The 15212-nt window shown below is 43.4% G+C and overlaps 1 protein-coding gene across 23 annotated transcripts in view; it reads left to right on the top strand.

Annotated features, from left to right (window-relative positions):
* TSNARE1 (t-SNARE domain containing 1) overlaps nt 1–15212 on the top strand; it is a 702049-nt gene that overhangs the window by 498882 nt on the left and 187955 nt on the right. For 14 of the 23 annotated variants that reach the window (XM_065586300.1, XM_065586310.1, XM_065586309.1 and 11 more), the window contains 2 exons: nt 125–584; nt 1212–2103. The exons of 8 other annotated variants lie outside the window; for them this stretch is intronic. In XM_065586300.1, the coding sequence (XP_065442372.1) occupies nt 125–584; nt 1212–1771 (1020 nt within the window). In that variant the 3' untranslated portion in view covers nt 1772–2103. Of the gene's footprint in view, nt 1–124; nt 585–1211; nt 2104–15212 lie in introns of those variants that run through there. One more of the 23 variants, XM_065586313.1, reaches the window with a different exon arrangement.

The raw sequence follows: 15212 nt of genomic DNA, 5'->3' as shown, positions 1-15212 counted from the left end.
GTGCCTGAGCAGGAACTGACCAGCATCAGCATAGCATGTGTATTTCATGAGAGTGTTTCAATGTGCAGTGGTCCTGATGAGAATCCAGCATCAAATTGCCCCTTCCTGTTTCGTTTTTTGCAAGAGGAGCAGATTTAAGATGGCTGCTGGCCCCCGGAAGAGGAAGGAAAAGTTTTCTCCTGTAGAACTTGAGATTTTGGTGGCGGAGGTGACCAAAAACCACGCTAGGCTCTATGGGAGTGAGAGAGTCAACCTGAGCCAGCCAGAGAGGGAGAAGATATGGTGCAGCATTGCCAGGAAGATCAATGCTGTTGCCAGGTCCCCCCGGACCACCCGGGACCTCCGGAGGAGATGGGATGATATGAAGAGGCGCACCAAGGAGAAGCTGGTGGAGATGAGTCGCTCAACGGGGGAGCCCAGACCTGATTCTGTGCTGGTGCGGATTTTGGAAAGTCCTTTGCTTGGGCAGGAGGAGACTATTAAAGAGGCTGAGGCCAGAGTGGTGGCAGAGGAGGACGATGGTGGTGGTGGTGATGATGTTATGCACATTGATGGCCCTCACATAACTCTGGAGCTTCAGTCAGGTAAAGAGTCCTAAACAAAGCCATTCATCCCATCCACACACATCAACAGACTGGGGAAAGCTGGGGGAAAAGGGGAGGGTGAGGAGCCTTTCTCTATAAGGTTATCTTTGGTGGCTGTGAAGTGATCTCCACTCCAAAGTTAGATTGCAGCAGCCAACCTTATGGCAAGAGAGGACTCTGCAAATGAAATCTCAGATTCAAATAGGCAGAATCTCTCACACAACAGCTTTTGATCCTGGAGTCTTATGTTTCAGCCCCATCCTTCAGGACAGGGATGCCTCCTTGTACAGGAGCTTGGAGTTACTCAAAGGAATTCACTCTGCAGAGCAGGAAATCTTCTACGGGACATGAGGAAATTTAACGTCCCAGGACCTTATCACCTAATATTTCAGATGAAACAATTACATGAGAGAGAGAGAGAGAGAGAGATCCCTCTGGTTCACAAATACAAAGAACGAGACCTATTGAGACATTCATATGCACACAGTCAAACTAATGCCCCTTTCCTAAGCTCATATGCACACACACACAGCAGACATCGTTCCTTTAGCATATTAACCAAAGAGGCTGCTTTCTATGTTGCTAACGTGTAAAGAACTCATGTTTTGATATTTTGATCCCCCACAGATGAGGAGGAGGAAGTGCCTGGTTGCACATGGGTGCCTTTGAGGACTATTGAAATGCCTATGCCAGCTGAGACAGATGCGTTAGAGCAGCGGGGGGCACTGCACACCTCAGTTTCCTCTCCCTCCCCACCTTCCTCCCCACAGAGGCAGCAGCGGGCTACCTATGGGAGGCGGTCATCCCAGACTGCCCGGCATCCTAAGCGGAAGTACAATGTCTCAGAGTTTGAGAAGCAGCTGATGGATGCCCATCTCCAGCAAAGCACCCTCTTGTCCTCCTGGTACCAGCAGCAGAGCTCCCTCATGATCCAGCAGAACCTCATTTTGGAGAACTTAGTGGAACAGAACAAGAGGCTGGCAGACAACGTCGAGTCACTCAACCGGACGCTGGAGAAGCTGGTCGACTACCAGCAGCCACGCAGGGAGACAGTACATTTTGTGCAAGACTGCACCTCTGGGACTTCTGCCCGTCTGCCCTCCCGGATAGCCAGTGGCGAGTCTGTGGGGCAGTCAGGGATCGAGGTGTTCTCGGGAATGATCTTGAAAGTCGAAGAGGAGATCTAAACAGAAACACAGACTCTTCTCAAACACCATTTTCAGAGTTTTTAAAGACCATTCTCTAAAGCAAATACTTTTTATGATGGGTAAAAAATTCCTCGTGTTTTGTAGGTCACGGTAAATGCTACAGTAGCTCTTTTTTTAGTGGGTCAAGATTCTTGGGTATATTCTACACATAGCCTTTTTTGGTTGCCCAATATGGGACAGGATATCATTCTTTTTTATAACCAGCAGCGCTGTCCATTTATGAGAAACAATTTTGTATCGGTTCTTTTTATTGTGAAAGATATTTTTCTTACATAAATCCAAAACATATAAAAATAAACTCTGTTCATATTTATCTTTACTCTTAAGAGTCTGTCCCCCGTGGATATTATTCTTTTCCAGAAACGTTTTTAGGAACAGGTTTAAAAAAAAAATAAAAGAAATCATTGCCAAGGCTGTAGAACGTGAGAGCCTGATCCTGCTTCCATTGATGTCAAAGAGAAATTTGTCATTGACATTGATGGGAGCAGGATGGAGTTCTTATCGCTATTTGGATTATGTTTGCTGATTTAATAATAATGGTGAGAGTTCTTTAATGAGCAAATAAGACAGGTTGTTTTCTAAGTATAAGCATACGGAATTCCGTTCATTCTCCCTTCAGTCTATCCTGACTCTCTCACTAGCTTTGTGTTTGAAAGACACACAATGTAAGAATGAATGGGACATTTAGGACTGTAGGAATATAATACTCAATAATACAGTTCAACATTGCCAGCTTGCACTGATTTTATCACGAATCTCATAATATTTGTGTTTTTCCTGAAAGCCTCAACTCTTGGGGAATACATAAGCACCTGAGTTTTCCTTTTAAAAACCCTAAATGTCTAGTCCACACGGTTTTAGAGAAAAGACTGAAAAAATAATGCGGCTCTAGAGAAAGAGAACCCTTGAGGTCGGCAGTACCGCATTCCAAGTCCGACTCAAGGTCCATGTTGTCCAGCAGCCTGTCTCCAATGGAGACTAGCACCAGCCGTTTTATAGGAAGGTGCAAGAAACCCCACAGTGGGGATTACCTGCCCCCTATGGAGGTCTCATCCTGATCCCTAATATTTAGAGAATGGCTTATGCCACAAAGCCTGCAGTTTAGTATCCCTTCCAAGCCTTTTTGTTTGCATTAAGTATTATAACTGTGGATATTCTTGTTATCCAGATAAATATCCAATCCCTCTTCGAATCTTGCTACGTTTTTGGCCTCAACAACATCATACAACAATTAGAGCCACAAGCTAATTATATGTTGCTTGAAAAAGTATTTCCCTTTATTGGTTTTGAGTTTGCCGCCTTTCAGTTTCATTGGACAGTCCCCTGTTTTTATGTTTGAATTGGTTTCCTTCCTTTCCAGTGCATAATCCAGTGTGAAAGTGTGAAACTTCTAGGGTACACCAAATCAGTTTATTAAGAATAATGCCACTCTATGCCCAGGCAAAGGGTAAATGGATCTAAAATCTCCATTGAAGAAATAGCCAAATAAATTCTTGGTAAGAATTAGCACAGTTCAATTACCAGAATCTTGCCAGAATCCCAGTTTTTTTTTCATCTACTGCAAAGAGTTAAATAAAAAACAAATGGTGCGTGGCTATAGAGCCCATATCCCGACCCTTCTATTGACCTCAAAATCCACTTTAACATTTGCAAATCAGAAGGCAGTTATTTGAAATAGCTTGATGCTTGGAAGGATTCACCTTCACTGAATGACTTTGGCTACATTGTGGCCTTATACACGGTTACACTCAGGCAGCTTTAAACCACTCTAACAGTATAAAGGGGCCTTAAAGTAAGCATAAATATAATATACACCCACTTTAAGGTCTGTTTTTGCTGTCAGAGTGGTGTAAAGGGTCCTTAGTGTCAAAGACAAGCACCCCTGTGTCTTTTATTCCCTCTTGCTGTAAAGATTATACCATTTTCTGTGGCATAAGCATCTTTCAGATAGCACTATAAAGTATTTTCTTTCCTTTCCCTCCCTTCCCTTATATTCATAAAACACCCAGTGAACGAAGTAAGTTCCCTCAGAGTGTAATATACTTTAACATCAGTGCACAAAAATGAAGTTTACATATTATAAGTATCTTTTGATATAAAAAGCTGGAGTTTTGCATTTATTTTTACGTTTGTAATGTATTAGACAGCAAGCACTTCAAATGTATATAAATGCAATGAATGTGTTTGTGACGATCTTCGATTTCTGACCGTGCCCTTCTTCCCCAAGGATCACAAAGCATTTTACAAATTGCTCTGTAAACCGGACATACAGATCATTTCTACCAGCACTGAAATGTCATCCCTCTTGGAGGTGAAACGCAGCAACTGTTTCAGGGGAGGTCGCCCACTGGCTGTAATGATGGTCAGATCAGGCTCTATTAGCACACAACACCACTAGAAAACAGTTTAGTTAAGGAAGAGAAGAATCCAGTTGAACCAGCAGGGGGGTTGACATTGACGGAATGTAGTTACCCATGCTGCAGTGAGCCCAAACAGTGGTATGTCCAACAACACAGTGCCCCAGTGGCTGCTACAGAAGACTGCCTTTTACTGTTTCTTTCTGAAGTGTTTAGATGTGCCTTAGAAATCTCTCATTCACGTACCCACAGGCCCCAATCCTGTTTGGCATGTGAGATCACAGTGCAGCGTGGGACGTAAAGTACAGGCCATATTCAGACTACGTCACAAGCAAATAATTATCTCATGAAAAAACTTTGTAGCCAGAAGATGTTCTGCTTCGGCTAAATTTTTCAAGCTTAGGTAGTTACAGTTAGGGACCTAAAGCCATATTTAGGACTGGCCTGATTTTCAGATACGCTGAGCACCTACATCATCCACTGGCTTTGGGTGGGAGCTGCAGTTGATCAGAACCTCTGGAAATCATTTTGCTGCAGCCAAGCATTTTGTTTTGTCTCCCTGCCCTGCTGGGCCTTGCCTTCACCTGTCTCTCATTCCCCAGCTTTCTCCACAAAGGGGAGTGGATTGGATTACAGTGCAAGCCCCCTGCACTCTTCCATAGAGCCAAGCATCTGGGGTTTGGTTAGCCAGGCTTGTAGCTGTGGAACTGTGGAGCAGCCAGAAAGCTAAGCCGGCAAGGCATGCTGCCTGGAGAACAGCGCACAGCTGAGGCCCGGACAGCCAGCGCAAAGAAATGCTGACGATTTGTTGGAATACATAGGGGAGGGTTAGGAAACTTTATGCTGGACTAGATCATGGGATCAGGGCCTGGAGAGGGGAGCCTGGCTGCCTGGAGAGTACCGTAGGGAAAACCCTTCCTCAAACTAAATCACTGTGGAAAATAATCAACACATTTTACATCAATGAACATTTTCAACTATGAGCAGCCAGCCATAGGTGTGTGGGGTAATGTGAAGATACAGGGATGGAAAGGAAGGGTATTATGTGACAACAGGATAAAATAATGTTGCAGGGAGCTTAGAGGTTATTGCTCCAGCAGTTAGTCCCATTCTACCCCATGGGTGATGGTAATAATAATATCTCAGGAGCTTTAATTCATTAACATTTGTAAAGTATTTGGGGAAATTCATGCCTGAGTATTGCAGTGATTGATGCTTTATAGGTACCTTGATAGATTGTTGATGCAAATATATGTAAACCCAGCCACAACGCTAGCAGTGTTGCCAGTTCTTGTGATTTTATCTTGAGCCTCGTGATATCCAGATATTTTCTTAAATCCCCAGCTTCTGGAGTCACAGGATTACATGAGAATCTCAGCTTTCATTTTAAACAAAAAAGGAAGTTTCTAGTCCTTATCATTGAAGAGAAAAACTTGAAACCATGACCTAAGTGCTCTCTCTACATTTCAAAAAATGGAAGTCAAATTAAAAGAAACCATATTTTATTACTCTGAAAAATATCCTATCATTATTAAGCCAATTGCATTCTATTGTGCCTACAAACATGGAAACCTTTATATTGGCCTTGATGCGTGTGTTGATTTGAGAATTTTATTCAATGCCCACTATTTTATCACACAGATGTAAAGTTCATTTTCTGGCAGTATGACAACTGCATTTCATTCACTCCTTGGGTTCTTTGCAGGATGGAGGGACTTCTCAAACCTGTACTGACCTGTAGATTCTCATATTGTTGTTGCTGATGCTTATTCAACAAGGAGACTGCTGAGTTGGTAGCCTAGAGAAGTTTCTTTATCACTGTCATTCAGGAAAGCTGGATTTGATTCATCCGCCTCTCATTTTCCACAAACCAACAAGGGATGTGGAGTCAGCCCAAGGCATTAAGAGAATGTAATATCTTGTGACATGCAGGAATGATTCCTCTTCTGCGGATGACTGGGTGACATTAAATAATGAACTCCAGAGACAGGAATGGCAACCAAGATGCAGTCTCTCTAAGGGTCTATAAGATGAAGAACAGAGGTAAATCAGCAGATCTTTCAAAGTTCCAAGCCGCACGGAGAACATATTTCTTTGCCCACCTGGAAATAGGTGTATTGTTGAACATTTAGCCACATCCTGTTTCCTAGAGCAGATTGAATTCTGGGTCCTGCGATAAGGAGAGGGCTTAGTTGCAGCTGTGAGTCAGTCGTACGTGGTAATGTAGCACAGCTGCCTCGGTTGTCCGAAAGATCAAGGACTCAGAAGTGAGAGGAAAAGGCCATCCAGGGCAGGCTGCGTGATTGGACTGTCTGAGTCAGGCTGAGGAACAGTTTACCCATAGGACACTTGTGCGGTTGGGGGAGAGGGAAAACAATGGTGGCACTGTCTACCGTACAGATTTAATTCACTTCCTCCTTAGTTTTTCCTGGACACTAAGTTTTGAAACACTTTTGGGGATGCAACATAGATGAAAATAGCGCCATAAAGCCAAATTTAGTTGCACTGCTGTGAATTTGGAGTAACTTCAGTGGCGTTATACCAGAAACCTCTTGGTGTCACTGAGAGCAGAATCTGGACCACAGTCTAGCCCTGGAGCTTCTTGTCCAGGGGAGCACCTCTCGCTTCCTCATCAGTTTCGTGCTTTGGCCTTGCTGAACGGAGAAGTAATGAAATGCCTGCACTGCCTGCCTGGCTCAGAGGTATCGTATTGCATGGCACCCACGTGCATGGATAAACGTCACCATATGCTTGCAGCGGCTGCCAGAAATTAACTACTCCTGCCACATCAATCCACAGTCTCATTCGGCAACACTGCCTACGGAGAGAGAGAGAGAGAGCGCATCAGTTTTTTACTTCACTCTGGCGTCCCTTGCATTTTAGCATCGAAAGCTAATTAGAACTGAACAAATTGTGGAATGGATGTTCTTATGCAGATCATAAACTGCCTGAGCACGTACTTTATTTGCGTAAGTAGTGAAAATATCAACTGCATCACTTCTAAAATCCAAGAGCCAATGTTTTGTCCTGACACATACATACCCACACAGCTATCACTGCAGTCGTTGGGAAACAAGCATGCATCCTTAAGACAGCATTTAGTCTGAAGATTGGAGATACAGTGGTCTGTCTACTTCATATATCTCTTCATCGCCATAGTATTTATGCACTTCATGTGCATTAAGTAAACAGTCCTTATGGTTGGGTTGGGTTGGGTTGGGTTGGGACTCTAGCTAAGCAACTGGGGGAAATCTCCTTTGATTTCTGAGCTATTCATATACAGTTTATTCTATAGCCAGCTGAGAAGTATTATCTTCAGCTCCCAGCACCCACCGCCCTGGAAGAGACCTGAAGCCTGCTCCTGCTTCCATTGACTCAGTAGTTCAGGACCAAGCCCCTAGAGTAGGTCATCTAGTCTCATCCCCATTGTGTGGAGCTGGCTTGATTTTATTGTCCCTCGCCAGGCCTGATTGATGGCTGTCAGTAGGTTTGAGCACTTCTAGTGAAGACGATTCTTTATGCTCCTTTGGCAGCTCGATCCATTGCCTGGCGTGCTCATATGGCAGTTTTTCTAAGCATTTTTTGCTAAGAGTTAAACTAAAGTTCCTCTGCTGCAGTTTTAGCCCTGCCCTTCTTGTTCTGACCCTACTAACTAATGTCTCCTTTTTTTACATCCTTTTGAGTTCATAGGCGATTAACCTGTTTTTTCTCCAGATCTTTTCTGAGCCTTTCCATATGTCAGCACATCTTATTTTCCAGACCTTTTAGAAATTTGGTTTACTCCCCTCTGAAATCCATCTTGTTTATCCAGAAATCACACCCTCAGGAGAAGCCTGGATGTAAGGTAGGAAAGCAAAGGGGAGAAACGCAGGCAATGTGTAACAGTTTTACATCAATAGATGAATTGCAGCACCAAAGAACTCCAATGGACCATGTAGTTTGATAGCCAGTCTCCATAAATGACCAACATCGGATGCTGAAGGGAGAGTAATGCAGTACTGGGCCTGAGTCTCATAGCGGCACTGAATTGGGTGGGGTAAAACCAGCGTGAGTAGAATTATATTGATTAGATATAACACTATGAACTCCTATAATTCACCTAATTATAAAATATCCCACGACCAAATTTTGTCCTGAGGTGTATGCGTGTGTGCAACTCCATTTACAGTCAGTGAGAATTGTGTGCACACATCCATGACCTGAATTTTTCCCTGTGGAGGAGATGTCTTTCTGACCTCAGCTGGTGACCTTCTTATACCCAGAAGCACATGGAGTGAAAAAGCACTTATAACTTGTCTTTGTAGCATAACTGCAGATGCTGTTCTTAGTTATATGTGCCCAATATTCTATTGAGACTTGCTATATTTTTGTTTTCTTTTATTTTTTCCCCAGTAGCATTAAGCCATTGGAGCACATCAGTGGTTCATTTATTTATTTTTTTCCAGTCCCAGGTCTGTGAGGTCTCCTGGGATCCCATCTGACATAGTTTTTCTGGCCACGCAGAAAATTGCTTTTCAGGGTGAAAAGCTGCTTTCCTCGCTTGGTTTTCCACTCAGCTCTACTTCAGATTGGGGAATGAACATGATGAATCGATGCCAAAATGTGTCTCTTTGTAATACTCAGTGAGAAGGAAATCCTCTTTACCCACTTCTATATTGTGGCCTGTTCCCCGTACCTATGCCGAACACAGCCTTAATTTTTACACACTGAAGTTTTCCTGATGTTTAGATCCATGGGATTTACACCTAATGGAATGAGAGGGAAAGTGAACGTGCTCTTGCATTTTTGAAATCCCATTCTAAATCAGGAAGAAAACTGCTCACAATAGTCTGCAGTCTCCCATGCAGCCTATGAAAGAGGCCAGACCACTAATGCCAGCCAGACTGCTCCCTCCCAGATGGAGGCTCAGAAATGCCAGTTCTAATTTGGAGATGGGCCCAGTGACGGGTGTACAGGGGCATTATCTGTTCCTGGTGAACGAGGAGTTACGTTCAGCTCCTCCCTGTCCTTACACAGGTGCTTAGGGGAAGGGCTGTTCATTGACTGATTGGGTGACAGAAGGGGAGAGTGGCTTCGGGAACGTTGGGTTCCACAGCCAGGATCAGAGGATTGGGGTAAATCCCAAAGTTTTCCATTTCCTTTTGTGCGTCTGCTAATTTATGTTGCTTTCTTGTTCTAAGCATTATTCCTTGTGGAGAAGACCCCAACTGATTGCCTCTCTGTTTTTTTCTGCTGTGTCATTCTACCAGCTCACAGATCTGAAACAAACTGCCAGAGCCAAACAAACCTCAACTTTAAAGAAATAATAATGGGCTGAACCAACAGCCCCGTACGATCTCTTGGGCCACTTCGCTGAGACCTACAGGCACCTTCTGCCTGTCCTTTATGATGGTCATATGCCAGTTGTTTTCCCTTGGCCAGCAGCATGTGGCAGCCCACCTTATGGGTGACATAGATTCATGTACACTAACTTGAATTGCCAAGTCTGGTTTATTTTAGCCTTGTAAAGCACAGGAAAGAGAAAGTTGAGGGACATCCTGTAATACCAAAGCACAGGTTCCAGGTGGTTTAGTGAATTCATTACCTCACTTACATTCAGCGATATAGTCTCTGGGCCTGGGGAACTTGTAAGTTCTCTGAACTGAAGACTTGCTTTCCAGCAGGAAACAGACGATTTGTCTTCACTGCAGTATTGACTCAAGTGATGCCCTGACTTGGGTTTCCTCCAAACACAAACACTTAACTTAAATGTGGTGATACTTTTACCTGGCGTTGGTAAGCCCGTCAGGGAGTACTGGCTACATCTTAAGTTAGCACAAGTCTCCAACTGCTCACACAATCACTCTGTGCCACCAGTCCGTTCACTCTGTGCCATACAAGTGTTATCTCTCGGGGCAGCTGCCTTCACTCGGGTCAGGCCAACCTCAGAAGAGTTAACTCGAGTGTAGACAACTTGAGTTAACTCTGCAGTGACCTAGCCTAAGGGCCCTACCATGGGTGGTGCTGTGAACATTCAACTACCAATGGGAATTGAGGATGCTCCATCGTTGGGGAGATTCCACCCTAAAGATGAGTGGGGAGTGGGAGGTGGGAGAAGGGGGGGTGGGGAGAGATAGCTCAGTGGTTTGAGCATTGGCCTGCTAAACCCAGGGTTGTGCATTCAATCCTTGAGGGGGCCATTTGGGGCAAAAATCTGTCTGGGGATTGGTCCTGCTTTGAGCAGGGGGTTGAATAGATGACCTCCTGAGGTCCCTTCCAACTCTGATATTCTATGATTCTAAGGAGAGAGAACAGGTTACCCAAAGAGGAGGTTGCAGATTGGTTGAACCTCCTCTCCCCCCCCCGCATCCTGTTGTTCACAAAGGAGTAATGCCAGAAAGCTGATATGCATTTGTGCCCCAGTTTTGCATCTCTAAGCCCTTTAGGCATCAGTGAAAGGGACCATTACCAGGGAGGTAAAAAATAATGCAAATGAGAACTCCAGGAAGGAGAAATGGATTGTAAGTGAAACAGCTTTAAACATAACCTAATTGAAACATGGTTTTCTTTCATTTTATTAATCATCATCTTAATAGGATTAAAACAATTATTTTCTATCCTTGAGCATTTTTTTCCTTCTCAGAAGAGTTCCATATTTATGTCTTCTTTTGCTCATTTTCTTTTGTTGGAGGCATTAATTAAAGAAACAATGTATCTTTATCTAACTGAGCTCTTCTTCCCACGGATAATACCCCAGACAATGAAGAATTTCTGCCACTGTCTTATTAGAGGGAGAATTATTTGCTGTTGTCAATCCCCATCCTGTGGCCAAGCAAAGCTGATTTGCCTGGTTGTCTTTCCCACGGTTGGGTTTGGAGAGATGACTTTCATTCATTGCCTTCATCTTACCCAGTGTAAATCTGCAGTCAGTCACTATGGAAATCAATAGTTACTCTGAATTTACCCTGGGGAAGATGAAAGCAGAATTTGGCCCCGGTTTTAATTTTCAGGCACATCGGATTAAATGATCAGAAATTGGATTGCATTAAAGTTTACAATGGTCCTTAACAAGACAGAGCTCCTTTGCAAGCAGGGCTCTTGAAAATGGCATTTAGTTGATCAGGTTTTTATGGATTCTCACTTTAATGGCATTATAAGCCATCCTTGCAGTGCTTCCAAGAAATGTAAAGGTAATTGTTTTCCCCCACCCCAGTAAAGAGAGAGCATTTGTATATTTAAAGAGTCCCTTTACATCTGTGTGTATTTCCCCTCCCATAGCCCAGCTATTTCTGCTGTCCCAAATGGGATATTCTGCCACATATATGACCTTCTCTTCTGTGTTAAAATTAATGCAATGTAGAAAAAATAACCCTGGGCAAAGATTTAAATCAATCTGTTCCATGTTGAATAAATACAGGGAAGTCAGATACCTGTAGGCAGTAGAAAAAAATCTTTGCGCTATTGCAAAATGTTTAAGGGGATGGGGAGAAGGCCATTCTAAATAAAGTGTTACTGCATTTGAGGTCATATTTCAGCTTTATAACATTCAAGCCTGCCAAATTTTTTTTTCAGACACCCATTATAACTGGGTAAGTGTAAAGTAATCTCAAGCGAATCACTATCCATTTCTGTAAAGTTCCTTCCTCATTCATCCCATCTTGGCATTTCAATAGCCACTCTTTTTCAAGACTTGCCTGGCCTTTGGATAGGCTATGGAAAGCTGTAGGAGAAATGTTTTCAATTCTGTCTATCTAAGGTATTTAGATGGCTTCCATCACCCGAATATCTGAGTATCTCAACACCCTTAATGTGGCCTCACAGCAGGAGGTGGGCAAATACTATTATCCCCCTTTTACAGAGGAGACACAAGGAAAGTAAGTGACTTGCACAAGATCACTCTGGAAGCCTGTGGCAGAGCTGGTCATTGAGCCCAGTCCTCAAAGTTAAGCCCTGGGCCCGTGGGGCAATCTTTCTTCTTCCCCGTAGGGTGGAATTCTCCTCAGTACAGAGTGTCCAGGCATGCCATGCCCTAGAGCACGTCTTACTCCTAATGACTTTACCCTGGAGTTCTCAATCTGGGAGTCACGAATAGGTGAAGGGGCATCAGGACCACCCTCCCTTTCTTTATGGCTAGATGGGACTATGAGCAGATGGTCCTGGCCCTTTTGTCTCTTTCAGAATGGAGTCACGATAAAGGCTGAGAACCACTGACTTGAATTCACATTGTTTCTTTGGTAGCTTTATTGGCAGTCTTGGGGAGAATTTCAAAAACTCTAGTGGCCATAGAAGGCCTCATGGGGCCCTAATCTTCCATAGATCTCATACCAATTGGATACATCTGACCTGTCCCTGTTCTTGAGTGTGAGTGTGGCACCAGCAAAGATCAAACTGACCAGGCTGTGAAGGGGAAGGAAATGGATAGGGCATCACGTGCTATTTTACATGTGTCCCTACAAACCAGAGGGCTCTGGGTCATTGGAACTTCAGAGACATATTAAGTATAGATGTGAATTTTATCTACCTATTGGCCCTGGGAACCTTATGCCACACTTAGGATCGGCACTCAGATTATCGATGCAGACAGAAAGCTATCACTGAAATTGGCTGTGTACATACTGCCGCTGAATTGCTGTTCCAGTGATTACATATCTTCAGTGTGATTTTCAGAAGCACCTAAGGGAGTTAGATGCCAATACCCACTGGTCTTTATTGATGGTCAGTGTGAGATGAGCACTTTACTCCTGTATCAGCTCCTACTAAGTGCATTAGGCAATAGGAAAGGACAATTTATTTCAGTTTGTATCTAGATCAGACAGCCTGATTTCCTTTCCCAGACCAGAAGAAGAGCACTGTGTAGCTTGAAAGCTTCTACCTTCCACCAACAGAGGTCGATCCAATTAAAGATATTACTTCATCTCCCTTGTCTCTCTCATTGATTAGGTGTCCTTTAAAATTCCTTCCAAGCACACAGTGCTCTTAGGGAGTGATGGCCACATGTGCTTCTTATTGCACCGTGTCCTGAGTGGGAAAAGCTAACACGCTCGTCTGCTCTGAGGTGCTGTCATTCAGAACAGCTACCAGTCATCGAGTTACCATTATCTGCCTTCACTTCACAGCATTTTTAGCCAGGCCTACGAGCAGAAGATGAAATTTCTATTATCAAACGAGACTAGTGCTTTTGCTGGTATAGAAATGTTACCCAAAAAATTACATCCGTAACCAATATTACTCTGCTGACAAAAGTTTCTAGTGTAGACCTGGCTTTAGTCTCTTTGCCCAGATCTCCAAAGGTATTTGGGCAAATTCCATTGATTCCATTGGTATCCTGTACCTCAAGATAATAGCACTTCCCTTCCTCAGAGGCATATTGTGAGATTAAGAAACTAAAACAAAAATTGAGATGCTTAGATACCATAGTAGTGGGGGCCACATAAGTACCATAGATTGTGAGATGCTGCGACAGAGTACTGGGAACCAACAGCTGAGCCAGCACTCTGATCACCTAAACACACATTAATGCCCCTCCCTGAGCCTAATAGAGGATTAAAATGGGCTGGGGAGGATTAAAGAACTAATTAGCCCATTAAAACAGAGGGTAGAAGGTGGCACAGGAAGGAAGGGCTGGGGAAACAAGGCAGGTTAGTGGAGCCTGCACCAAGAAGAGGCACAGAAGGCTGAGGTGAAACTGCTGTTGTAAATGATGTGGTGTATAGATCAGTAAGATGGCAGGAAGAGAAATATAAATAAACCATATGGTGGGGCTTAACAGCAAAAGGTCTCCAAACAATGTGTGTAGACAGAGCAGAAGACACGAGCAGGACGTCACTCCGTCACAGATGCCTTTAGCAAATGTATGGTGCCTAGAACAGAGGTGCTTCTACAAAAGACTCTTCTTTTGGATGTATTTGAAATCATTATATCAAAAGGGTCTTGTTCCTCAACCTGAAACTATACATCTCTGCCACAGTAATATTTACTTCTGTTTATGTAACTGGTTTGTAGAGGAAAATATATGTATCTGTTGCAACCGTACATGGACATTTCAACAGATGTCAAGTCATAAAATCACTTTGCCTCTAAGAATCAGAGGTAGTTTATGATCACTGGGGATTATGCCTTTGGACCATGGTACAGGGCATTGCCATATTGATTAAATGCCTTGGACTGTTACAGGGAAAAAAAAGAGGTATTTAATCAATAGAGTTGCACTTCAGTCACTGTCCTTGTCAGGCTGGAACAGAAATAGCTCATGGATGGGATGGTTGTACACAGCATTTGAGGGAGTCAATTTTAGAAGAAAGCTAACTGTAATGCATTCCAAACCTAGTGAGAGAGAAAATCATGGACTTAGCAGCAACCACTCCAGTGTTGTTGGAGACACCAAATCGATCTGGTGAAGGAAGATCAGGAAGGAATGTGTGCGAACCAGAGAGTTACTTATGGTACAGGTTACAGCTCTGTTGGCACTGAGATCCAGATTCTGTGAAATCTGAGTGCCTCCTCAGTAATAAACAACATTTAGCACTTATACCGTACAAGGCTTTTCATCCACAGATGTCAATGTGCTTTACAAAGGATAACATCCCTATATTTTGCCCAAGGTCATGAACCAGTTTGAGACAGAGGTCTGAATTCTGACCATGATACACCATTGCCCTCCTCTGAATAATAGATTCTAGTTATTATGAAGTATGTGAATCTGTTATTTATACTCTCAGAATACAGTTTTTGAAGAGGAAAAAAGATCTACAAAGAAACTTGTTCACCGTTTGTTTGTTAACCCTTTGTTAAAGTTCTCTAGTCTGAAGATCTGAATTCTAATGCTGGTTTGGTTTGTAAGGAATTAATTTAGTGAGCTGCATCTGCAGACTCTGGGCATTTGCCCGTCTTACTCAATGTTGTAATTGTCTCCAAAATGTGATTGAGATTTTCTAGCATGATTTGCTGTTTATAAAGCTGTGCTGTGCATTGCTTATGGTTCTCTCCAGTAGCAGATGTGAGGGGCTCCAGGACTGGAGTAGCAGAGCCGCGTATTGAAAATCTGGAGTAGCAGAGGCATGTTGGGTGCAGATTTGATCAAATTA

The sequence above is a fragment of the Chrysemys picta genome, chromosome 2, assembly GCF_011386835.1.
Source record: "Chrysemys picta bellii isolate R12L10 chromosome 2, ASM1138683v2, whole genome shotgun sequence".
Taxonomy (NCBI): Eukaryota; Metazoa; Chordata; order Testudines; family Emydidae; genus Chrysemys; species Chrysemys picta.
Note: the sequence above shows the minus strand (reverse complement) of the source record. Positions and strands in the feature narration are given on the sequence as shown.